This window comes from Talaromyces proteolyticus (assembly GCF_021365285.1).
Source record: "Talaromyces proteolyticus strain PMI_201 chromosome Unknown BGW36scaffold_7, whole genome shotgun sequence".
NCBI lineage: Eukaryota > Fungi > Ascomycota > Eurotiomycetes > Eurotiales > Trichocomaceae > Talaromyces > Talaromyces proteolyticus.
In genome coordinates, this window is record NW_025764283.1 from 2,166,741 (window position 1) to 2,192,607 (window position 25,867).

General features: G+C 46.4%; 8 protein-coding genes across 8 annotated transcripts; 4 read left to right on the forward strand and 4 right to left on the reverse strand.

Annotated features, from left to right (window-relative positions):
• Nucleotides 1-76: 76 nt before the first annotated feature.
• BGW36DRAFT_360480 (putative rRNA biogenesis protein RRP5) lies at nt 77-5,571 on the forward strand (the record flags this gene model as incomplete). The annotated part of the gene is made up of 3 exons (XM_046214181.1): nt 77-553; nt 605-4,984; nt 5,038-5,571. 3 exons carry the CDS (start codon nt 77-79, stop codon nt 5,569-5,571), a joined length of 5,391 nt encoding a protein of 1,796 aa, XP_046071597.1.
• Nucleotides 5,572-5,976: 405 nt separating this feature from the next.
• BGW36DRAFT_428657 (uncharacterized protein) lies at nt 5,977-7,050 on the reverse strand (the record flags this gene model as incomplete). The annotated part of the gene is made up of 2 exons (XM_046220586.1): nt 5,977-6,940; nt 7,013-7,050. The coding sequence occupies 2 exons, from the start codon at nt 7,048-7,050 to the stop codon at nt 5,977-5,979; spliced, it is 1,002 nt and encodes a 333-aa protein (XP_046071598.1).
• A 3,716-nt stretch (nt 7,051-10,766) lies between these two features.
• BGW36DRAFT_398149 (uncharacterized protein) lies at nt 10,767-11,841 on the forward strand (the record flags this gene model as incomplete). Its single annotated transcript, XM_046218375.1, has 2 exons — nt 10,767-10,800; nt 10,877-11,841. The coding sequence occupies 2 exons, from the start codon at nt 10,767-10,769 to the stop codon at nt 11,839-11,841; spliced, it is 999 nt and encodes a 332-aa protein (XP_046071599.1).
• Nucleotides 11,842-12,088: 247 nt separating this feature from the next.
• On the reverse strand, nt 12,089-13,165 carry BGW36DRAFT_297337 (UreD urease accessory protein-domain-containing protein; the record flags this gene model as incomplete). The annotated part of the gene is made up of 1 exon (XM_046211349.1): nt 12,089-13,165. One exon carries the CDS (start codon nt 13,163-13,165, stop codon nt 12,089-12,091), a length of 1,077 nt encoding a protein of 358 aa, XP_046071600.1.
• A 704-nt stretch (nt 13,166-13,869) lies between these two features.
• BGW36DRAFT_297126 (putative nuclear cohesin complex subunit) lies at nt 13,870-17,586 on the forward strand (the record flags this gene model as incomplete). The annotated part of the gene is made up of 2 exons (XM_046211332.1): nt 13,870-14,368; nt 14,423-17,586. The coding sequence occupies 2 exons, from the start codon at nt 13,870-13,872 to the stop codon at nt 17,584-17,586; spliced, it is 3,663 nt and encodes a 1,220-aa protein (XP_046071601.1).
• Nucleotides 17,587-18,780: 1,194 nt separating this feature from the next.
• On the reverse strand, nt 18,781-20,713 carry BGW36DRAFT_296741 (putative karyopherin alpha subunit; the record flags this gene model as incomplete). Its single annotated transcript, XM_046211303.1, has 3 exons — nt 18,781-19,695; nt 19,774-20,283; nt 20,483-20,713. 3 exons carry the CDS (start codon nt 20,711-20,713, stop codon nt 18,781-18,783), a joined length of 1,656 nt encoding a protein of 551 aa, XP_046071602.1.
• A 697-nt stretch (nt 20,714-21,410) lies between these two features.
• BGW36DRAFT_398152 (uncharacterized protein) lies at nt 21,411-23,461 on the forward strand (the record flags this gene model as incomplete). The annotated part of the gene is made up of 4 exons (XM_046218376.1): nt 21,411-21,680; nt 21,731-22,676; nt 22,734-23,118; nt 23,182-23,461. The coding sequence occupies 4 exons, from the start codon at nt 21,411-21,413 to the stop codon at nt 23,459-23,461; spliced, it is 1,881 nt and encodes a 626-aa protein (XP_046071603.1).
• Nucleotides 23,462-23,806: 345 nt separating this feature from the next.
• On the reverse strand, nt 23,807-25,375 carry BGW36DRAFT_398153 (CCCH zinc finger protein; the record flags this gene model as incomplete). Its single annotated transcript, XM_046218377.1, has 4 exons — nt 23,807-24,615; nt 24,669-25,011; nt 25,071-25,214; nt 25,289-25,375. 4 exons carry the CDS (start codon nt 25,373-25,375, stop codon nt 23,807-23,809), a joined length of 1,383 nt encoding a protein of 460 aa, XP_046071604.1.
• Nucleotides 25,376-25,867: the final 492 nt, after the last annotated feature.

Here is a 25,867-nt window from a genome sequence, read left to right on the forward strand (position 1 = left end):
CTGCACCCGCACGTCTCCAAGTCACCAACAGAGCAACTGACGGATTGTGTGTCAGACTCTCGTGCCATGGTCGAAGATGGCTCCTATTAAACGGAAAGGAGCTACAGCCGAGCCTTCTGCGAAGCAGCAGAAGCGTGCTCGTGTCACCTCGGAAGAAAGCAAAGCAGAGTCCGGCCTGCAGAAAAAATCCAAATTGGGTAAAGAGGTTCAAGAAGCAGACCGCAAGTCCGCTGTTCGACAACAGGACTCTGACTTTTCAATTGTCCGTGATGAGGAACCCTCGTTTCCTCGAGGTGGTGGAAGTGTCCTCACCCCATTAGAGCGCAAGCAAATCCAGCAACAGGCCACTCGAGATGTTCTCTTCGAGCACAAAGGGCCTAGTAAAACTACTAGAGGTCTTGTTGAAGACGATTCGGATGTCGACATTGACATGCAAGATGCAAGTGCAGATGTCAAACCCGCAAAGAAGCCGCGCAAGTCGCAACATAAAAAGCAAGCAAATCAACCAAAACCAAACAAGGAGGGTGTTCGGATTGAATCGCTCAGCTTCAAGGTACGTCACAGATCATAACAGTACTAAAGATATCATACTGAATTTTAATAGAGGTTAACTGTAGGAACAATGGTTCTTGGGCAAGTAACCAGCATTAATGCCAACGATATCGGCCTAGCTCTACCGAACAACCTCACAGGATATGTTCCTTTGACTGCGATGTCGAAAACATTGGATCAGAAGATCGAGAAACTACTCAATGTGAATGAGGGTGAAGAAGATGATTCAGACGAAGAAGAGGATGCCCTTGATCTCAAGTCTTACTTCTATCTGGGTCAATATCTACGTGCCTCTGTGACCTTGACCGGAAACAGCTCTACAGAGGCGGGTGCCACTAAAATTAAGAAACGCATTGAGCTGTCTCTGGATCCCAGACAGACAAATTTTGGCTTGTCAAAATCTGATTTGGCTGAAGATGTTTTGGTACAGGCTTCTGTGGCAAGCATTGAAGACCATGGCTTGGTCATGGATATCGGCCTCGAAGGCCAGGACATCAGAGGTTTCATGTCGTCGAACGACATTGACTCGGAGTTGGACTTCTCTACAGTCAAAGAAGGCTCTGTATTTCTTTGCGTTGTGACTGGGTTCAACACGAGCAAGACTGTCGTCAAACTCTCGTCCAATCTCCGAGCCTCTGCATCAGTAAAAAAATCTCACTTTCTCACTTCAGCCCCCACTATTAACACCTTCTTGCCGGGTACAGCCGCGGAGATACTCGTGACTGATGTATCAGATACTGGTTTGGCGGGCAAAATCATGGGCCTCCTCGATAGCACCGTTGATATCGTTCATTCAGGAGCCAATTCTGGATCTGTTGATCTTACGAAGAGGTTTCAGACCGGTACTAAGATTAAAGGAAGAATAATTTGCACCTTCCCGGCCTCCGAGCCTTATAAAGTCGGCTTCTCGCTTTTGGACCACGTCTTGAAATTCACCTCGGCTCGAAGTTCGTCATCTAGCAACAACTCAGTTCCTTCTATCTCTGCGGTTCTGGATGCAAATGTCGTTAAGGTGGAGCCTGGTTTGGGACTTTATGTGGAAGTTGGATCACCAAAACACTTAGGCTTTGTCCATGTTTCAAGAGTGGCCGATGGGACTGTGGAAACAATTTCGGCCGAACACGGCGCTTTCAGACTGGGAAGTACGCATGAGGCTCGTGTTACTGGGTATAATCCGATCGATAATCTTTTCTTGCTATCATTTGAAAGAGCCATTATCGACCAGCCCTTCATCCGACTTGAGGATGTGACTATTGGCGCCGTGGTAAAGGCAAAGATTGAGAAGGTACTCATTGGCCCGAATGGAGTTGACGGAATCATCCTGTCGCTGGCGGATGGTATTACTGGAATGGTACCATCGATCCATTTGGCTGATACAATACTCCAACACCCTGAAAAGAAATTCCGCGAGGGGTTGACAGTATCTGCCAGGATTCTGTCGGTGGACTTGGAAAAGCAACACATACGGCTTACACTCAAAAAGAGTCTTCTCAACAGTGATTCTGCTGTCTGGATGGATTACAATAACATTGTACCAGGAACTCAATCACCAGGAACGATAATTAATATTCAACCACACGGGGCAATTGTTCAATTCTACAGTTCCGTAAAAGGCTTCCTACCCGTATCGGAGATGAGCGAAGCTTATATCAAGGATCCCTCCCAGCATTTCAGAAAAGGCCAGGTTGTCAATGTTCACTGTCTCAATGTGGATGCAGCTTCTGAAAGACTCTTGGTTTCTTGCAAAGATCCATCAACCTTGTCCGAATCTTATAAAGCGGCTTTTGATGAGATTCACCCAGGTGTCGCTGTCGTGGGTACCGTTTTCCAAAAGTCCAGTGACGACTTGCTCTTGAAACTCGATAAATTTGATGTGATTGCGCAGTTAACTGCAAGCCATCTTTCTGATGGCGATATCTCAAAACAAAACACAGCACTTTCAAAGATCAGGGTTGGACAGAAACTACCTGGTCTTGTGGTTTTGAACGTTGAACGAGCACGCAGATTAATTAAAGTGACAAATAAACCTAGTCTGAAAAGATCACTAAAAGAGGGTAGTCTTCCTTCTAAATTCCAGGATATTCACGAGGGCATGTCTGTTACTGGTTTTGTTAGAGCCATAACCTCTGTGGGAGTCTTCGTTGAATTTCTTGGTGGTCTTAATGCCTTGTTGCCTAAGCGTTTGATCGACGATGAGCACATCAATCAACCTCATTTTGGGTTGCATCTTTTCCAACCCTTGTCGGCCACCATCCACCAAATAGATGAAGATTTCCGGAGATTCACGTTGACTATGCGCCCATCCATAAAAACATCAAACTTTGCGAAAACAAAAAAGACAAATGAAAGCTCTCTTCCAGAACTCGAGCTGCTTTCAAACCCAGTCGACGAAAACATTAAATCAGTGGCCGACTTTATTGTGGGAAAAGCAACCAAGGCCAGAATTGCTTCCGTCAAGGACACACAAATAAATGTTGTTCTTGCTGACAATATACAAGGCCGGATCGATGTCTCGGAGGTTTTTGATAAATGGGAAGACATCAAGGATCGCAAACGGCCTTTGTGTACATTCCGAGCTAAAGAAGTCATTGATGTTAGGATTCTAGGTGTGCACGATGCTCGCACCCACAAATTCTTGCCAATCAGTCACCGAACAAGCAAGAATCCTGTTTTTGAGCTCTCTGCCAAGCCTAGTGTGCTCGCCGCCCAAAACTTGAATCCATTACAACTGGAGCAAATGAAAGTTGGCTCTGCAATGTTTGGGTTCATTAATAACTTTACTGAGGAATGCGCCTGGGTCAACCTTTCGCCCAATGTTCGAGGTCGACTACGGGCCATTGACCTCACCGACGATTTAGCGAGCTTAGCTGATCTAGAAAATCAATTCCCGATTGGCTCCGCCTTGAAAGTGCGCGTGATAGAAGTCGATGCGACGAAGGGACGTTTAGATCTCTCAGGAAAACAAAAGTCTGCCCGGGAGTTAACAATTGATACTCTTTCAAAGGGCATGATTTTACCTGGAAGGGTTACAAAGATCACAGAGAAACAACTTACAATACAGTTAAGCGAAACGCTTGTTGGACTTGTAGGTCTCACTGATATGGCTGACGACTACTCTAAAATCGACACGTCCGTTTACAGGAAGAATGAAGTTCTCCGCGTTTGCATTATCAATATTGACAAGGAAAAGAAGAATATTTACCTCTCACTACGACCATCAAAAATTCTGAGTTCATCGCTTCCTGTACAAGACCCAGAGATCAATTCGATAAGTCAGTTGAAGGTCAACGACGTTGTTCGTGGTTTCATCCGCAGAGTTGCAGACAATGGTCTTTTTGTATCGTTAGGTCACAACGTTGTCGCTTATGTCCGTATTTCAGATTTGTCTGATTCCTATCTCAAGGAATGGAAAGATGAATTTCAGACGGGCCAATTGGTGAAGGGTCGCGTCTCTGTTGTCGACGAGGAAAACAACAAATTACAGCTGACTTTGAAGGAATCGGCATTAGACCCTAACTATAAAACGCTTTTGACGTTCCGCGATTTTAAACCAGGTCAAGTGGTGACAGGAAAGGTTCGAAAAGTGGAAGAGTTTGGTGCATTCATTGTTATTGACGGTTCGGCCAACGTGAGCGGTCTTTGTCACCGCAGTCAGATGGCGGAACAAGTTGTCGAAGACGCTAGGAAGCTTTTCGAGGCTGACGATAATGTCAAAGCAAAAATCTTAAAAATCGACACAAAACAGCAGAAGATCTCTTTTGGTCTCAAAGCTTCGTACTTTGAAGGTGATGAGGATTCCGATAGTAGTGATGAGGGTGGAGCCTTACTGGACAGTGATGATGATAGCGATGAAGAATCATCCCTAGGTGGAGTTGAATTGGATGATGGCGGCAGTGATGTAGTCATGGGTAAAAGTGGACTAGACGATCATCTAGGCGGCCTTGACGTTGGCGGTTTCGATTGGACGGGCAATGCCAATCTGCCAAAAACCTCAAAGACTATCAACCATGCAGACAAGAGCGATGATGAAGATGATGCCAAGAAAAAGAAAAAGCGCTCTCGCAAACCCGAGATCCAAGTTGATCAAACTGGAGATTTGGATGCTCGTGGTCCACAGTCAGTAGCCGACTACGAACGACTCTTGCTCGGTGAACCAGATTCTTCAATCTTGTGGTTGCAATACATGGCATTCCAACTTGAACTAGGAGAGGTGGAAAAAGCAAGAGAGGTTGGAGAACGTGCTCTTCGCTCTATCAGCATTGGACAGGATACCGAAAAGATGAACATTTGGGTGGCTTTGCTCAATTTGGAGAATATCTACGGTACAGATGACAGCCTTGAAGAAGTATTTAAGAGGGCATGTCAATACAACGATACCCAGGAAGTTTATGAGCGGTTGATTAGCATTTTCATCCAATCTGGAAAGAACGAAGTATGTCTTCCTTCATATATATGCTGTGTGTTCGTGGATTAACTGGTTTATAGAAAGCGGATGAACTGTTTCAAACAGCGCTCAAGAAAAAGATCTCCTCTTCTCCAAAGTTCTTCATCAACTACGCCACATTTCTTTTTGATAATCTGTCTGCTCCTGATCGTGGTCGTGAATTGCTTCCTCGTGCTATGCAGTCTCTACCCACGTACACTCACGTTGAAGTCACATCCAAATTCATCCAACTCGAATTTCGATCCGCCAACGGAGATGTGGAGAGGGGTAGAACCCTCTTTGAGGGGCTTCTATCGTCATTCCCCAAGCGAATTGATTTGTGGAATATATTACTCGATTTGGAAATGAAGCAAGGAGATGCTGAGCAGGTGCGCCAGGTGTTTCAACGAGTCCTGGGTTCGGCATCAGACGATTCAGGGAAAAAGCTCAAGGCCAAACAAGCTCGCTTCTTTTTCAAAAAGTGGCTTTCCTTTGAGGAGACCCTCGCCGCCACCGAGAGAGGAAGCGAGAAACGGGTGGAAGAAGTCAAGGCTAAAGCGGCTGAATATGTGAATTCGCTCCAGGCCAAGCGATAGGGATAGATTTTCTGGAGATGAAGTACTTTGGTTTTGTTCTGTCTTTTCATTAACGGACGGAAAAAGCTAGAGGCTACGTATATAAAATTGATATTAAGAGGTTCCTAGAGAAAAAAAAAACTTTTTTGTTCTGCATTTTCACGTGTAATTAACGGGATGTTCCTTCAAATGACTTGCAAATGCATATACCTATGAAACTCAGAGGCGATTTTCATTTATGGCTTCAATCCGCACAAATCGATGTATTAAGCGCAGCATATAGTTTTCTTATCGTATCAATTCTACTATGTACAATGGGATGTGTCTCAATTGATGTTTTGAAGATGTGAAACTCAAGAACACCCAGAAATAGATTGAGATAGACCACTGAATGTTGCGTAACAAATTTATCATCTACATCTCATTTCATCCTCTCTTTTCTGCCATTAAGCGTCTGTACTCCTCGACAATGCTCTTCCGTTCTTTAGCAAGTTCCTCTCGTCTTCGCAAGCTTCCCGCAGCCACAGGAACGTTTGCAATGTCTACCTCGGCGCCACCAACACCTCGACGCACTCTGAATATCTCTCTGGGTTTAGCTAAAGACTCCGGGGGTGCCTGCACAACTTCCAGGGGATTCAGAGGCCTCGCTGCCCTCTCGCGTGTATTGAGCTTCGCCCAAGGATCGTCATCATCGTCATCATCCTCATTTCCATCAGCACTCTCTCCCTTGCCCCGTCTCTTTTTCTTGGACGCTGACGAGGTTTTCTTTTTCGCCTTGCCTTTGCCAGCTTCGACCCGCCATTCTTTCCACAGCTCATTGAGATCTTCATTCTCCGCTTCTCTGAGCTCCCGTGCTTCTGCCTCTTTTTCCCGGATTCGAGCTTCCTCCTCACGCCAGCCCTTTTGAAGTTTGCGCAAGTGTTTCTCATGCTTTGTGATCCGCTCTTCTCGAATTTTCGGCATACCTTGAGACTGCGCGGTCCGTTGCGAACGTTTCATCGCAGACAGGGGCATTTCTTGATCCACGCGTGCCGCGAAGTCAGATAGCTTTTCGCCTGGTAGAATTTTGAGAGCGAGCTCCTTCCCAGAAGACTTCGTGTCTGTAGCATTATGAATTTTTGAAGAAGACTCATTCTTCTCATCTTCATGTTTCCGTTTCTTTCCTCGAGGTTGGTTATTCCCGTCATCTAGCCCGGAAGGCATCTTGCCGAGTTTTTGGTATTGCATCAGGCGCGCAAAAGCACGCGGGGTGTCGTCTCCCCATTTCGAAGTCTCAGCCTTTGGCTTTGTGCCAGTTTTCTTCACACCAGATTTCGTCCCTCCATTCTGTGGTTTGGCTTTATGAACCGAGAGGGGTTTGGCTATGGTCGTCGGGGGGAGATCGTAGGTTCTATTCAAAGTCAACTCGGTTCGCGGGGCAATTGCGGGTATTTGAGAGGAAATTAAAGTCACAGGCACTTACGACTCATCTTTCTGGCGCCTCCTATGCTTGTGAGGCATTTTGGGGATAGTTGTCGTTTATTTGATTGTATGCTAGGGGAAGATAGATTTTCATCACGATAACCAGCCATCCTTATCCCTTATCGATAAACAGGTCACGTGCTTGCCATCCGGAGACTCCGTCAGACTTCTAGTCCATGTTCGAGCACATGGCATATTTACAATCTTTAATAATTATTAATCATAATTCATGATCCTGAAAGAAAAGCTATGGTTCTGATTCTCTATCAATGCTTATCGTGGTCCTGGGCGAATTAAGGACAAAGCCAGCACAGTACAGTGCCTTTACCCGACGAATTGGAAGACCTTAACGAATCTGATGAAGAGATAACTCCATTGGCTGACGACGAAGTTATCCCTGCAGACATCAGAAAAGCTCTTGCTTTTAGTCAATTGCGTCAACGCAAAAGAGAGAAATAAATCCCAGTTTCGCGCAAGCCATATGGGACGAAATTCTTGCGTTTGCTAAGAAGCATATAGAGACATCTACCAAGATAAAGAGTGAGTCGCGGTAAACAGTCACCCCTGTTACGAGTGGCTGCTGATTTCTATAGCTATCGCGACTTTATTAAAGCTTGCATCGCTGGAGGGTGGGTGGAGAACATAGCTGTTGATTCAGAATTTATTGGCCACCGCTCTCTTATTACCAAGGAGATGAGGTTCAAGCATGTAAATGACAAACAAAGAGTGAAGATTTGGTATATGACGAAACAAAAATGGCACTAGTTCTATTACGCCCGATGATGGCTGGAAGGCCTCCTCAAGCACTAAAACTCGTTCAACAAAAATTTAATGCTACAAACTGCCTCGGCGTTTGCAGTCATGGTGTAGGGATTAGTTAAACCTTCAATTAGGCAAGCGCGGCGTGACGGTGGTCACGATCGTCAACCCCAAAAACGACCACTGTTTGAAATGGTCGACAGGCCAAGTACTTAGGAATTCTCTATACGCAGTAGTATGATGTTGACAAGTATGCACTTGATTGTCCCTAAAGTCGATTTAGGCAGCCATAACTTGGCTCCATCGAACAAGATGGTGGCGCAAAACAAAAACGGGATAGACCCTCATGTCCCGCGATATGCGTGGTCGATCCCGGCATCAGCCCTAAGAGTCTATTAAAATGTTACTACGGAGTCCTAATACTACTAGTATAAATACCACATTGGCTAAACAACCATAAAGAGGCCCCTTGTGGGTGTTTTAAATACGTTGTATAGTCAGTCTTACTAGGTATAAAATGGGTGGTTAGTGTGCAATGGGGCATATGACTCGTTCCGTTGCAGGATTTTGGGGTTCAGTAGGCTGTAAACAAAGACCATGTGTACATTGATGAAGACTGTCGCTCGCTTATCAAGGGTTAATTGATTACTTTGCCCTGAGGCACGGTCGTTTGTCAAAGCTGCTTATCAGATCAATCACGCCCACAGTCCCTCGTGGTTTTCCTCCTATCCTCCCTCAACACCCACCTACACGTAACCTTCTACCACCACGATACGATAAGAACGACGCCCAAACCAAGATCAAGTAAGTCGACTTCCTTTTGAATTTGTCTCTGACGACTTTCCTCTCCTGCTCTTGTTATTCGTAATAGAGGCCTGGAACGGCTCGAATACTGCGTCGAGAGTTGAAATCTGTCTTTTACTTGTGCACTCTAAACGAGACAAGGGCCTGTTTGGATGGACCCTACGACACTCAACATATAGTTTTCCTTATCAAAGGGCTAACTTTTGTTTAATATAACAGGAAATCTTCGTGTCCAGACGATGTCGTCGTCTGGAACATCTCAGCCTAGTACTCAGCTGGCGAACTACGCTTCACCCGTACGTAGTAACGCGTACGAACTGGATTTCTTGTTCAAGGATCGACTAAACCCAATGATTGTCACAGCATACGCCCCATGTTCAACTTCCGTTGGGGTCATATGTACCACTGGAGATATGTCCAACCACATTTTCGACCGAGGCAGAAGCAAAGCAGCCTGGCACTGGGGAGACAAGATACCTGCAGAATCATTCGTGTTTCACGGTAAATTCCAACCAAGTCTTTGCTCTGGTAATTGATCCCATTTCTTCTAGAGTTTTGAATGCCCGAATCACTTTCATTTTACTCAGCAACTCCTCAACAAGATTTTTGTCAAGAACGCCAGCCATATTTTCACAGAAACCTGCCTTCTAGTTTATTAGCACAAATATAGTTGTCGTTGGTCTGAACTCACTAGAACGTATCGAAGAGGTAAAAAAGATGTAGGGACCAGTAGAGGCAGTACGAGATCCAAGAAGGTGAAAGAATGGGACGGTAGCGAAACTAGTGTTCAAGTGAGAAGCGTGTGGTAATCTCACACGAATGGGCAGAAGTAACCACGCTCACTGCGGGGTGGCTTTTGACTCCTTCACTTCCTCCACGTTGCGTCTGCTTCTCTCATCACTGTCTCGAGTGGCACACTCTAGTTACTACAAAACTACTCCATCCTATCCAACTGCAGAGACAGCGTCTATAGTCGTCATCTCGTTCATTCGCTTCGTTGCATATCCACCTTCTCGCAATCCAAGCACTCACTCTCACCAACTGACCAACAAATGCTTTTCTCTTTCGTTCTATTTAACCAAGTGAGCAATTCAAAACAGGATTACAATGGCACCAATACAAATCCAAAACAAAATAAAGCGGCTATCATAGCAAAGGTCAGAATTCCCTCTATATCTGAGTATGATACGGACACGCTTGATATTGAGGCTTTACGCACGTTGGCGAAGTTTGACTTTGACACCAATATTGTATGCACCCCTCCACTTGGGACTATACACGTATTTCTACTCATCTTTCAAAGCTAATCCCACAATGATTGTGGTCCAGTCAGCAAATGACGATGGTGAACAGCAGTACTCGAATTCCCCAGCCAGCAGCGTATGTAGATGTCCAAGGATTATGCTGCCACATTGAGGAGTATCTTGGCGAGGACTGGGTAAACAAGTCGATTGTGAGTTCACTACTTTCAAGCCAACGTATCGTATCAGGACTAATTTCTAGACGTCCCTTGAAAACCTGAAACCTATCGCCGTTCCCAGCTCGATGAGAATCACGCCACATACCCGGCAGCTTACAGGGGCAGCAAAGATGGATCACCTGTGCCGCTCTAAGTTTAGGAGTGGGATATGTGGAGACCCACCAGGCATGGTACTAGCCTGTAATATTGAAATATATATAATATACATGTCCCCCCTAGGGTGCCCCCGAGTGCCCCCGATGGCTCCCGCTGCCTCAGAGTGCGACACTAAGAATCATATAATTCGCATAATAGACGATATAGGAATAGAGTATATCTTATAATATTAGAGGTTTAAAGGCTTCTAAGCCAATCAAATTCACTTGCATACCTAATTCAAAGTGGTGAAGGGTCAGGTAGGCGTCAAGGGACTTGGGCTGAAAAAGCTGTCACCTCCATATAGTCCACCGTAAAGCCTTCTTCTTGACTGCGATCGACCTCGGTAGAGCCGAGCCTGGCTAAGGACATCTTTCTCCCCATTAGCGTCGCTGGCCAGAAACGTGCGCAGGCGACTCAACCCAGTGGCACCGGACCCGCTGCCGACTGCATCTGCACGTACAAGAACCCCGTCCTCGCCGCGGATACACCGGTCTACAAAGAATAAATTTTCGATGGATACAATTTCTTGGCTGAGGGTTTTGGGTTTTCTTCTCAATGATGTAAGTCTATATCAATGGTACCGGTACTTCGGCCTAGCTGGCTCACGGGTAATATCACATATTAGAGGCGTAATTGAGTCATTATGCTTATTGTATGGAATCGGCATTTCCTTCTTCTCGGAAGACTTTGTGCAGACATGGGGCGATCCCAATGGTCTTACACACTGGCCAACTGACGCAACAAGGGACATCCTGCCCGTTACCTGTCATTCCCACAACGACTATTGGCGTCCAGTTCCCTTATTTTCCGCTCTTAACGCCGGATGTATTAGTGTTGAGGCTGATGTCTGGCTTATCGATTATGAGCTCTACATTGCTCATTCAAGATCCGCGGTAGCTCCCAACCGCACGCTATACTCTCTCTATGTTGACCCTCTTGTGGAACTGCTAGACAAGCAGAATCCCATTCCAAGATTTCATCCTGCCAAAGACCAGTCACTGCATGGTGTATTCGATACTAACCCAAGCCAAACTCTCGTCTTGTTGATTGACTTTAAAACGGACGGCCTAGAGACATTACCCCATGTGGTTTCGCAACTGTCACCCTTGCGAGACGGGGGGTATCTAAGCTATTGGAACGGGGTTGACTTTGTCGAGGGACCCGTTACAGTGGTTGCAACAGGCAACGCACCTTTTGATTTGTTGACCGCCAATTCGTCTTATCGTGATGTCTTCTTTGATGCGCCTCTTGACATGATGGAGGATGGAGAGCCAATACCTCTTCGAAAGCGTGCAGCAGGCCAGGAACAAAGTCAAGGCAACACTAGGATCCCAAGTGTGGTGGATATAGATACCTTCAACCCATCGAATAGTTATTACGCATCGGTATCCTTCAGAAAGTCCATTGGTTATCCGTGGCATTTACATATCACTGCAGATCAACTTCGGCACATTCGAGCTCAGATTAATGGAGCGCATCGACGGGGGCTGAAAGTCCGTTATTGGGGTACTCCAAGCTGGCCCGGCAATCTTAGGTATTACATCTGGAGCATCTTAGAGCGAGAAGGGGCCGATATCCTTAATGTCGATGACTTGAAGAGTGCAACTGGTGAGGACTGGAGACAGCGGGCATCAGATTGGTGGTTTTAGTGAATATTATCCGCGGTTTCCATTTTGTATTGAAGAGTCAAGCGTACTTATAAAATAAGAACATACCTGTCATCTTATGATAGTAACTGTGGGCGTACTATACAGTCTGATAAAGATAAGCTCAATAGTGAAATCAGTATTAGAGAGCAATTTCTACGTTTGGTTGAGCAACTCGGCACCGTTTTTCTCTTTAATATAGACTGAGGCAAAATAACTATCATCTGCCACAATATTCCATGAGTTTACCCTAAAGACATATTAATGCCTCTTCCCCAAACTCTCGGGCAATGCTACCCTCTTCACGAATCAACTGACCCAGCCACTCCCGGGCAGTCTCAAAATCTTTCGCTCCGAACTTGACTAGAACAAATCCTGCGCGAACACGAGCTGCTGTCCATACAACTTGACTTTGTTTCACAGACGCTACTGAGGCATCTGCTGGCGCAGATGACCAATTTCGCCCTCCAATGCGAGGCTGTGATGTGAACATGTTCATAATGAAAGAGCCCAGCTGGTCAAATATCGGTCCGTACAAAATGAGGGTGCCTATAATTCCATGCGGGTACGTCCTCTCTCGGATCAGGCCGCCCGTTTCACTTTCAGTTCCACTATTTTTTGGCGGATGACTTCCTGACTCGTCATCTAGGATGACGGCGTCACGCAACAAGAGACGCCGTTTACCGGTCTCTCTATCTTCAGACCAGACTTCACTGCGGCCTTTCCATAAGCTGAAATCCCAATTTTCTCCGCGCGAGGTACGCCCCTGGGTAACCCAATCCAAGGCACAGAAACTGCTTCTCTCCTTGTCCTTTTGAGACCCGTCGATCGTGAAGAGTTGAATTTGTTCATACCGACTATCTTTGAACGGGACTGAAGGGTCAGGAAGGTAGCAGAGGCCCGCCTGGCTTCCAATAAAAACATTCAACGTCTGGCGGCTTCTATCGTCGTTCGGTGTTGAAGTTTCTTGATCCTTGGTTGTATTTCCCTGAGCTGGTACTGTTTTGAAAATCTTGGTACTTCCCTGGGGAGTAGTTACTACCAGTCGAGCTCGTGGATCTAAAGTGATCGAAACATCAATGTGATCACCGGGAAGAAGGCCACCACCATATGTCAACAGATACAGATGAATTGGTTTTGTGACGCTCGATGTTTCTGCAAGAACCGATTGCTCAGGGAAAAAGCTCGGCGAACGGGACAGGAGCTTGAGAGGGTATTTATAGGTCAATGTTTTAAGGACCGGGTTAGCTGGAGGCAATACAGCAAGTACCACTTCCCCCTTCCCAGAAGTCGCAACTGAGGAAGCAAATGGAGAGTTGAAAGTCATGCCTCTTTGCTTGCGGGCAGCTAATCTCGCCACGAGAGAGAACGACAGCCAGCTAACGCGGGCAGCAAACGTAATGCAACGCCACACCCATCTGTATGTCTGCTGTATGGGCTAGACACGGGGGGCTATGCCATCTGTTAATTGCCAATATGTTCTTCTGGCGTTGATAAGAGCTCCAGCCTCAAGCCTGGCGCTGTCAGCTGATGGCAGATGAGGCCAGTCCCGAAATGGAAGGACATAGGGTTAGGGCTAACCATTATCGATAGACGTGTTTCTAGCTAGTCCCGTAGTGTACTAGTCGTCCCTCCGAGGCATTGCCGCCCAATGAACCTGCCGCATGACGGGGGGCGTTTGGTCTTGCCCTCTTGGCTCTTGGTCGCGCGTTCCCCCCATGCATCCTTAACATTATCCCACCTCCAGGTATTCCCATCGCCTGTTCCCCAGAGGGCTGTTCGGCATTGATTCGCCCCATAGACTCTGCGTGACGTGTTGCACCTTTAAGGTCTTCGTGTTCTGCGTATAGTTCTCGGCACCCGAACCAATCAATTCGTTATCGCGCGCCCATCAAACGGGACGCGCGCGACGTGGTACTGACATCGGTCCACCCCGGTACGCTCATAAACGTGGATTCAATTGACACAGGAAAAAGGACGCGGACCCTGAGGGAAACGCAAACCTGAACCTTTTCCTCCTCACACAGAAATATGGATGTTTCCGATGCGAGATCGTCGGACGCCGAACTCGACGGCGCGTCCTCCAGTAGGCGGAAATCTGGACGCGCAATCAGAAAACCGCAATTGTTCTCGGAAGCCATTCACAGTATAGGGTTGAACGTACCAGAAAAGAGAAAGCGATATTCGGCACTGAACGATGAGCAAGAGAACGATGATGAGCAAGAAGATGACGACGATGACGACCAAGAAGAATCCGAAGAGGATCTAGACGAAGACGCAGACGAAGAAGAGGAGAAGGAACGCAGAAGAGTCACGCGCAAAGTGGCAGCAACAAAAAGGAAGACAACTCCCAAGACAAATGCGAAACCCAAGTCATCACGCGCGACAAAGAAGCCAAAGACTAATGGCACTGGAAAGTCTCTTGCAATACGCCCTGCAACTAATGGAAAACAGAGCAAGAAACCCACCCCCAAAAAGAGAACCGCTCCACCAAGACCGATTTTCCGTGCCACGACGGAAGGCCTATATGGTATTTATTCCCAAACTGTCCTTCGGAAACGTATAATAGGCTAACAACCTCAAGCCGATGTATTCGAACAACAGAAAGACGTCGAGGCGGTTGTCGACGAGTGGCTGTCAGGCTACGAGAAAACCCCGATCGAAGGCTTACGCGCGCTATTCAACTTATTTCTTCAATGTACAGGCGCTGACATTTCGGTGGATCTTGCCGACGTGACGGACGAGGACCATTGGCCTCAACGTATACAAGACCTCCAAGAGGCACATCTCGACACCGAACCTTCTGAGTACCCCCTCATATCGAAAGATAAGAGATTTCGCAATTTCAAAACCATTGTGGTGGACTTCTGTGACTCATGGGTCGCCAGTCTTCATGAGTCTTCACTGCTCTATAACACGTTCGCGCCTGGATTAAAAGCCGAAGTATGGCTCAATACTATGTCAAGTGCTAGTAACCGAGCCTTTAGACACACAGCGACCCTGTTCTCGATCTCAATAGCAACTTCACTATGCCATATTGCCGAAGGCGTGACCTCTACAGTTTCCACATCTCGCAAGCAGTTAGAGAGTGAGAAGAGAAAGAAAACGGCAAACAAAGGCAGGATAAATTCCATACAAGAGACAATCCAAGAAAATGAGGAAAAACTCGAGGTCATAGACGCTCTACTAAGAGAAGCCTTTGATACTATGTGGGTCCATCGGTATCGAGACGTCGACCCCAAAATTCGCAGCGAATGCTTCCATGGGCTGGCCAATTGGATCCAGACTCATAAGGAAATGTTTTTCGAACCCCAATACGTACGCTATCTAGGATGGGGACTCTCGGATGCAGTCACTCAGGTTCGTTTAGCTGTCGTAGCACAGCTTCGCCAGATATATGAAATCAAGTTCAGTATCGCAACGCTACGAACTTTCACAGGACGTTTTCTCCGTCGACTTGTGGAGATGGCTACAAGGGATTCCGATACCAATGTTCGCGCCTCCACCGTTGAATTGCTTGGGCTTATAAGAAATCAAGGATTGATGGATAACGCAGAAGTTGATCAAGTTGGCCAGCTTGTATTTGATATAGAGCCCCGTATTCGTAAAGCTGCCGGTCGCTTTTTTGCCGCAAACCTTCAGGAAATCTATGAGACCCACTCTGAGGAGATGGCGGAGGACATCAACGAAACTTTCGGCGATGAAGACGATGACGATGAGTTCGAGGCCCCAAAACGATCCTGGATTAAATACAAGTGTCTTGTTGACATTTTACAATCCTACGATGGGCAAGAAGAACTCGCGGTGGAGAGACAACGCCTAGGTCCTCTTGAAGCCTTGTCTGGTGCACCTGTGGAGTCTCGTTTCTTCCTGGCGACAGAAGCGATATACGCTCATACGGAAGAACTAGGAGAGTGGCAATTTCTTGCCGGATACCTTCTCTACGATCATTCTCAAGTAACCGATTCTCCCCCGCAGGATGAGGCAAGTAATGTGCGACAGTTCTATGCATTGGAAGAAGGACAAGACATCATCTTGCTTGAGGTTCTTGTCTGTGCAGTCAAATTGCGGATCTTGGAAATTGCCAAATCCGACATCAACAAACGTGGACAAAAGATCAAGTCTCTAACCGACAAAATTCCTGAAATGCAAGCAGAGACAGCCCACAGTCTTACTCGAATTATCCCCCGCTTGTTGAATAAGTTCGGCGCTGTTCCTGAAGCCGCATCAGCTGTCCTCCGTCTGGAACACCTCGTCGATTTGAATATGGTTCAGGATCTCCAGAAAGACGCCACTGCATATACTGCTCTTCTCAATGACATTAATCGACAATTTCTGACACATTCTGACCAAGATGTCCTTGCTGAGGCTAGTGTTGCTTTCTTGCATGCTCGAACATCGGATGAGATGAAGGAAGCTATGGAAAGCAAAGTACAGGAATTATGGGACGACATGATCGATATTGTTGGTACATTGTCTCAGAATCAAGATGTCCAGAATGGATCATCAGTCCGCAAAAACACCCTAACAGATCTGGCCAATACTGTGACTAGAATCTCGAATCTGGCGACTATCGTGGATTGCACTAGTATTATTGAAACCGCGCCTTCAGTGGAAGCTAAAAATCGCAAAGAGAAATCGGTAGCTCTATTCAACACACTCATTCACTTCTTGAAACGCGGGCTTCGTGATGAGGAGACAGACCGTGAATTACAAAGTCTTGAGACTGAGTTGGTGGTCAACAGTGCGAAGACTTTACTCTTTTACTTCATGTGGAAGGTACAGAATCTATCTAGCACCATCAAGTCCGGGAATGCCAATTTCAACACTGCATACTTCGAAACATTGACAAAGAGCAAGGATATATTTGCTACTTCCTTAACGGCCGTCATGCAAAACCGGTCGGTTTTAGACGACATTCGATTTATTGCATTAACCACTTTTTTGGACTTGCAAACACTGTTTGGCACACTTCGCAATATTGGAACGCATATTCAGGGCGGACCAGAACAAGTAGACGAAGATATCATCCTACAAACTCAAGGCTTAGCACAAGAAGTTATCCCTTCGACGCAGGCCACCATTTCCAAATTCCATGAAGTTGCTGAACGAAATCTAGCCAAGAAATTAAAGAAGGATATAAATTCGGCCGTTGATGAGGAGGCCCCGTTAGAGTCAGCCCAAGATATTAAGGACCTTCCATCAGATGACGAAGACGAGGAGGAGGAGGAAGACGGTGATGATGAAGCAATTGCAACCGAGCGCCTCCGTGCCACCATCCTAGCCGAACAACGACTTTGCGAACTTACTGGCAAAATCGTCCTGGCGATTATTGGTCGTGTTCTAGATGCCACTGGATCACAGCGTGGGAAACTCAAGCAGAAATTGCTTAAGAACAAATCCCGACTAGGCAACAACTATAAAGAAGTTGTCGCGTTTCTGGAAGATCGTAAAGCGCGACCAGCTGCTTCTCGTCACAAGGACAAACAACAACCTACTAGTTCTACCGGTGTCGATAAGTATAAAGATACAGCGCAATCAAACGAGCTCGTCGAGCTAGAGGATGATCCAATTGAAGATGATGATATCGCAGAAGCAAACCTAGTCGTCGATGAAGATGAAGACGAAGACCTTCTTGCCAGGGATCTCGTGGAGGAAAATATCGATGATGGACATTTTGATAATGAAAGCGCTGCCAGTGAGGATGAAGCTGAAGCGGAAAATGAAGATGAAATAATGGGAGATTAGAGTTTTCTTGCTACGAGATTGAGCGAGCCTATTTTCTTTTCCACGTCACGATTCTATTTCTACATTTTTTCAATCTTTTCCAAGGGGATTATGTACAAGAGACGGCGCCGGTTGCTTTGCTTTCCTTCCATCTGTCTTTCAATTTTCATTCAAATGTTGCGATGTTAGTTCATTCCAATCTGTATTGAAAGATATCTTATCTTGTCCTTCATGTGACGATAGTTTCTCATTCCTCCCATCCTACTACTGATTGATTGGTGTCGGTTCTCTATCGCTGTCGAATCAGTTTACGAAAGAACTTAATGTTGAGCCAGCACTTGAGTTAGATTGATACCGTCGTTGCAATATTAATTATTTACGTGATAACTCCATGTGAATTCTTAGATTAAATCCCGTATGATAGACCCCTAAAAACTACATGTATTTTAAGGGTATAGATTTAGCATGCCTGTTCTACAAGTAACCGAGCCATGTTAGCAGTGTCTCAGTGTGTTACAACATCAATGGAGTCTAGCTTTGTGATGTGGTCAACATATTGTTAAGACTACTACATTGCTGATTCTTGTCATGCACAAGTGAACTGAATTATCGATTCAACTTATTTCATATTGATACTAACAGGGTCAAATGGGAGGAAGGTTCGTTCATTTGAGCTGTAACGGATTGGGATTTGGTGAAAAATTCGAGCGTAATCCATTTCTAAAACCATCGGATTTGCGGCTTACTTCGAGTCTCGTTCATCAGGGGGTGCAGGGTTTTGGGTCATTCGAGTGAAAAAGACCAACCAAAAAAACGTACGCCGAATGTATGAGATGTAATGCGACATTGGAGGTGTTGACATGGACGTGTTGAACATGGGAAATTACATGACTGTGTATCTTGTTTACCGTGCCTGAAAACATCATAAAAAAAGGGGATAGTGAAGAATAAAAAGGAGTCGAGGGGCGCAGTGTACCCGCACACCAATAGGGAGTATGTGGGCTAACGACTGGATGTGACATTGACTTGGTTCTCCAAGGAGGAGTGATTGGTCCCAGCATTGAAGTGCTGACAATATGACCTAGTCAATGTACCTTGTAGATTGTTGTTTCGCAAGGGGAAGAATGCCAGTATCACAATCTGGGAGGCGACTTTTTGGTGCACTTCCAAAAGCTGAGATGAGCGTTGAATGGATTCGTGATGACTTGACGCATTTTACATGTCCATCGAATCACCGCCACCATTAGCAAAATTAAAGCCACCAGGCTGTTGCTGGTTGGTACCAAGGGCAAACCCGGTCTGTGTCTGCTGAGGAGCCAGCTCATCGATATCACCACCAGCTTCATCCTCATCAGAAAAGTATTTCTCGATGATGTTGTATGCCTTCATATAAATCTCCTCATTGGCGTTATTCTGGCATTCGTGAATCTTCTCCATACCACCAGCTTCTTCAATGAATAGGGCGTAGCGGTTGAGATTACCATCACCAGCTTGGGTAGACTCCTTGTCCATTTCACCAACCTTGAGGATATTCTCCAAACCATCAAGAGCGACTTGGATGATCTTGTTGTCTGGACATGCAAGGAGGTCGCACAATGGCCTGATGCAACCTTGAGATACTAGGTAGCGGATCTGATCAGGCTTCTGCAAACCCCCGGATGTGGCATTAGATATAGCCCAGCAAGCTTCCTTGCGGGTCTTGAAGTCGCCATTAGAGAGGAGGTTGACGAGAGGTGGGATGATATTGGCATCAACAACTGCCTGGATTTGGACGGAGTTACCAGCGGTAATATTGGAAATAGTCCAGCAAGCTTCTTTGCGAATTCCATCCTTAGTAGAGCTAAGGAGAGAAAGTAGTGCAGGTAAGGCACCGCAGTTGATGATGACCTGGGTCTGCACGTCATCACCAGTGACAATATTTCCAACGGAACGCAAGGCAGGAGTCTGCACAGATGTGGAGGCGTGTGTTAGAAGCTCAACCAAGCGGCGGGGAATGCCAGCCTCGATAACAGCCTGTATCTTGTCGTTAGAGCCATCGGATAGGTATGAGATAGCCCAGCAAGCGTCGATGAGGACTTCGTCATCAATCATATAGATCAGCTTCGCAAGAACGGGTAGAGCGGGAGAAATCTAGAGAATGTTAGATTCTACGTGCAATAAAAGAAAGGAAGGGGAATTTTTAAGACAATGGTAGTCTCATGCACTTACGGTATTCCAGTCTGGCTGAGGGCTTTTTCCACGGCAGAAGTTGCTCAAAGTCCAGGTGGCATTACGGAGCATACTCAACTTGCGGCCATCGCTGATGAGAGCCAGGAGAGGGCGGAGGGCACCGGCAGAGAGAACGTAGTCGCGGCATTGAGGGCTGTCACCTGCAATGTTACCCAGGGCCCAGACAGCTTGTTCCCGAACATCTGGCTCAGGGCTACTAAGGAGCTCGACGAAGATGGGAACAGCACCGGCCTCGATAACAACTTGTGTTTGCTGAGCAGAGCCAGACGCAATGTTGGTCAAGGCCCAAGCAGCTTCAAATTGAACCAAAGTATGAGGGGAGCGAAGAAATTCAACGAAACGGCTGACAACACCAGTCTCGATGACGCGTTCGATAGGAGGATTACGTTCCTTTGACAGCAACTTTCTGAATTTGGTGGTGGCTTGAATCTGCTCATCAATCTGGTCCGAGAAGACACCTTTGACCATTTCTGGGAGTTCAACGTTAAGCTAGAAAAATACTAGTTAGTCGGGGTTTGCATGGAAGAATGAATACAACACGAGTGACCTCCCCATCCTGCTGGCGCAATAACAGTAGATTACGGAGGCAAAGCAAGGCAAAAGTACTAAAAGTAAAGCGCAGAGTGCGGAGAAAAGGGAGAGATGATGTCGCAATATAGAAAAGCCCAGCTAGGAGAGGAAGGCTTACCTCGCCTTCAATGGTGCCGCCTTCCTCCTCGTCGCTATCCACGACCTGGCCTCCAATGATATCACCATCGCTGGTTTGGATGCCTCGCCGTTTAGCGAGGTTCTCTTCTCGTTTTTGCTTTCGGATCTCAACTTGTTGTTCTTCACGTCGGCGACGAAGCTCATCAGGCTTAAACTGATTCTTCGCCTTGAACTGCGTCCGACGATGCTCTGGGATGTAGCGGTCCGCCATGGCTGAATTGCCGGTGCTTGTTGTGTGGGGTGGGGTAAGTCAGAACGACTGAATAAGGAGGGGGGAAGGAGGTCAAATCCGCAACGACGCAGCCTTCTTGGAGGTCGTGACACGAGGTTGCAAAAAGGAAGGCCTGCACAGAGGAGGGGTGGACAGTGAGGGTTGGAAAAGAGGAGGCGAGGGGAAAAGTGGTGATCGATTTCTTTTGGAGGTGGGCTGGTTGCTGTTGCCCGGGTTTTGTTTTCGGTCTGGTCTTGGCTTAGTTCGCCGTGGCCCAGTCCGGTTTAGTCTGGTATACACTAAGCGCCACCCGCCTAAGCGGCTTTAGCGCCTGCCCGTGCGAGACGAGACGCGACGTTCAAGAGTGCATCCACCATCCATAACAAACGCACCATCACTAAGCTGCCAATTCCTAGCATTCTCCGTGGGGGCTCCTAGATGGTTGCTTGCTGCGAGGCTGCTGTATATCTCGAGCGAAGTCTGCATCTATCCATGTCCTGCCGAGACAATTTGCTATTATGTGTTTACTATTCCTTGCACGAGATGCATATAAGAAGACGCATCGCCATCACTACTAGAAACTTGAGCTGATCCTGGCGTCTATGGAACTTCTCTGCATATATCTTCTGCCGTACCAGCGCATTATACGCGGAAACCCCCACTTCTTGGCTCTCAGAACACTGTTGAAGCGAAGACAATGCCCCCAGTAATTCCGCCAAAATTCTCCAGGGTTGACACAGCACGAAACTCGCAAGGCTATCACAGTGTAATTGGCGTTGTGGTTGATTGTCTGCCCAAGCGCCAGTCGAATGGGACCTCGTTTACTGTGACATTCACCCTCAAGGATTCGGACTACGAATCCGGAAACAAGCATTGGGAAGGTCTCAAAGTAAAGTATTTTAAAAATGACGAGCATCTACTTCCAGACGTGAAAGTAAATGACGTGATTCTTCTGCGCCAGCTACGAGTAAGTGCAACATCCTAGCTGTGGTGATTCCAGTACTGATATGCTCGAAGGTGCGACTTTATCAAGGGACATTACTTGGTGTTGTTGCGAACACCGATCATGTCGCGTGGGCTATCTTCCGTCAACCTGAGGGCTCAGGGTCCTTGGTCATGCCAGAATGTAGCGCTGGGTCTCAGGACCTCTCGCGCGAGGAGACGGCTTACGCGAATTCCCTACTAAATAGCGCGACGCACGCTCAAACCGGCGCTACATCGAGTCAAACGCGAAAAGCAGAAAGAAGGGCGGCCGCCATTGAAGTGGTTGAGAAAGCCCCCTCTATCGCTACCAATAAAAGAGACAAATTCTGTCTGATAAAGGGTTTGACCCCAGGTGATTTCGCCGATCTCATCGTTCATGTAGTTAAGACTTGGTACGAGGATGACAAAGTCAACCTATATGTCACCGATTACACCGTGAATAAGTCTCTTTTCAATTACGAGGACAAGTCTGACGACGAGGACGAAGGTCGCACTGGCGATAAATTCGGCTATCTACCAAACAATATACGCCCCAGTCAAGTGTGGCGTGGACCAACAGGAAGGATGACCTTGCAGATAACGCTGTGGTATCCGCATTCTACATTTGCTAGAGAAAATGTCAAAGAGGATTCTTATGTATCGTTGAATAATGTCCACGTCAAATCAGAGAAACAGTATGGGAGGACGGAGGGCATCATACACACTGACCGCATATATCCGGAAAAATTAAATATCCACATCTTGGATAACGAAGACGACGATCCGCGTTTTACAGAACTCAAGAAAAGAAAACGCGATTATTGGAGGCAGAATAAACTCAAGAGAGGGCAAATTGCCGAGGACCTGGGAAAAGACGGCTGTTCAAAAAAGAGCACAAAAAAGAAGAAGAAGGAACAGAAGAAGGAGCAACCTATCCGGAAAGAAGAGGGACAGACCGAACTTGATATAATTCGCCAGGGAAATAAACCCAACCCTTACAGTACGACCTTCACGCCCTTTCCCTTTTATTTGCAAACGTCGCTAATAACATCACTAGTACAAGCAAAAGATCCTGCCAAAAAATCTCGGACTGTTTTGGACATTCTGACCAATAGCTCTCATAAAATCTCTCTCCCTGGCGGCATCGAATATCGGCTTCCCTTCCAAAATGTCAAATACCGCACAACTATTCGAGTTGTCGATTTCTTTCCCCCTAACATTATCGATTTTGCCGCTCCGTACAATCCAGACTCCGGTATGCTATCTGATGGTGACATGGATGGGGACGAACTTTCATCGAGCGCGAGCCAAGTCAGATGGGAATGGCGTTTCTGTCTTCTTGTCGAAGACGCAACGATCACACCTGGCCAACCTCGAGATCAGATTAAATTGTATGTCAGTGGAGCTGAAGCCGAATTCTTGCTCAAGCTTGATGCTGTAGAGTACGTCATTCTGTTAACCCCCTTTTACAAGAAATATGGTCATTAACTTAGAAGTTTCATTAGCCTACGAAAAAATAAGAACACACTCCTTAGACTCAGAGAAAAGCTGTGCATACTATGGGGTGATTTGGAGGAGCGAAAAAACATATCAACTAATGATTCATTTCATTTACAGCAGAAGAGTGCTTCTCGGTTACCCTTTACCTGCTGCGTTAAGGAATACGGAGTTCGGTGTCCATGTCAAACGGGTGATCATCATCTGACGGATTCTGAGCACCGAGGTCAATGTCTCGGCTGGGAAAGAAGATTTGCTTTATTTGGCACTACGATTCATGAAGATTAATAATAATACAAATGAATTTATTATTAACCTGACTTATTGATGTACACCAAGAAGATAAATCCCGCACTTTTCGATTCTTTTTCACTATTAAGAACATGTGGTACCCTAGAGAAGCACAGGAGACAACCTTTTTTAACCCTAAATGCAGAAAAGTTAAGTGGATCTTTAAAAGAAGCCCGAATATAAGTAAAATAGATATCAAACTGTCCGTGCTTTTCGCAAAGGAGACCTCCTTACCAGATTTGCGCCTCATTCACAAAAAAAGAAACCAATCCCACGCCATACGAAGTTTTGAGTCCCATCTACCTCAGTATTGAAAAGTTAACCGCAATAGCCTATTTTGTTCTAAACCTTGGTTGTTTTAACAACAGTGAGATCTATCCCATGCTGTGCAGGTTCGAACCGGCAGTTGCTGCCCCAGTGACAGTCTTTCTTACCGACCTCGCTTTGGGGGCAACGATGCCCATAAATACATTTTGGGTCCTCACATGACATTCCAAAATGACAAGGTGTCATACGAGCTACCGCACGCAAAACTTCCTTTTCATCCCTAGTAAGTTTGTGGTCGTGGTCGTGATAGCAATTTGTATTAGGACAGCTCCCCAGTAAGAAGAAGAGATTGCAGAGTTTCATCTTCTTTACTCGGTTCAATTCATCTTTGGAGAGGTTTTTGAAGTCCATGCGATCAATCCTCTGACCAACTTTATTTCGCTGTACCACAGGCTCACTTGTCGGGGCTGGGCTGGAAGGCTTGTTAAGCTGCAAAGTCACGTCACCAGGATTCAAGGCAGTCACCGAAGCCCAAGAAGATGATGAGATCGGTGTGTTGCTGGAACTGGAAGATGTATTTGTGGAAGTGCGAGTCAAAGTTGCCCCGGTAGGATGAGGCGATAACATTGCAGTATGAGTCTTCAATGGTGTCTTGACCACTATTTTGGTGGTTCGGAAGAGATCTGGGAACTGAGTCACACGATAAGAATTCTTAATGGATTCCAACTCCCTTTCAAAAGGAATGCCTTCCACCAAGGATATCCGACCAAGAAGTTCAATATCGGCTATTGTTTCTTCCAGAAGACGCGCATATCCGTTGTCATGAGAGCACCCTAAGAAGATCTGATGGCAATGACAGTTGTACAAATTAAGCTTAAAAGTTTCTGCATTATAGTCAGCCAACTGTTCTTCAGGGAGAATGGCATTTGATACGTACCGGAAATTTTATCATCAGCTCTGTCTTTACCGTGTCCAACGTCCACAAAGTCGAAGAGCAGGCGACTTTCATTAAAACCACGCACAAAATCATCTATTACTGAAGGCTTATCAACTATACCGGCATGATAACAGGCATTGCCCAGGCCGCTAACGTTTGCATAGACACGAGTAACAAGCTTTGGCGACGTAACGTTGGGCAAATTCCGCGAAACGTAATGATTGAGCGCGGACGCTAGCTGGTTTGCGGCATCTTTACCACCTTGTTCACCATTGCGAAGGTACTGGTCGTGAAATATCATCCCGTCGCCATCCAGGAGGACAATAATATACGGCTCACGGTCCTTAAGATTTCATGGCATGTAAGTGGCAAGCTCATCTGCAGCGCAGCCTATCTGCTCACCATTATTTTCTTTATTCTCTGGATTTGATTCATCAGCTCCATCTCATGGAGTTGAATATCTCGATTGAAACGTATTTCACGCTCGCGGTCGAGCTTAGTCTGTTGGTAGACATCTTCAAGTTCGTTCACTCGTCTGAGCAGGTCCTAGAGCACGCAGTGGTTTATGTTAGCAGGGGGTGGGCAAAAGAAGACAAAGTAAGGGCAATAAGGGAACAAACTTCAATTAGATCATCCTTATTCTCGTCTATGAGTTTAATCTGCTCGTAGCGTTTGGCTAGCGACTGTGAATGGCTGCCTGGCATCATTTTTAACCGCTGGCGGCTGGAAGGCAGAGTGACGGCGGAATAAGAGAAGAGCCAAGCATAAAAGTCGAAAAAATAACAGGGAAAATAGGCCAATGACGAGATGGGGAGTCGAAGGCTCAAAATACGGTTGAGATGGGGTCCTAGATGGTATTGCCAACGCAGCTAGGATCGATATTCAATATTTCTGAGAGATCGCAGACCGAAAGTCACTTTTCCCTGACCTCTCTTTCTGCTTTGGGATTGGCGCACCTGGCAACCGCCCAAAGTGGAAGGCGGTGGAGGAGCCTAAGGATAAGGCGGTGAGCGGCAAGCCAGCCACTCACAGGCCGTGTCTCCAAGCGCCGGCAAAAAGGCAAACAGGCATACGTGGAGAAAAGGCGATAATATCAATGCTGAATATCACATCCACCCCGTTTGCTCCTCCTTTCCCATTGTGCTACCTTGTTTTCTTCTTCCCCGACTCCATTACTTTGACGGTCTTCTTGTGGACTT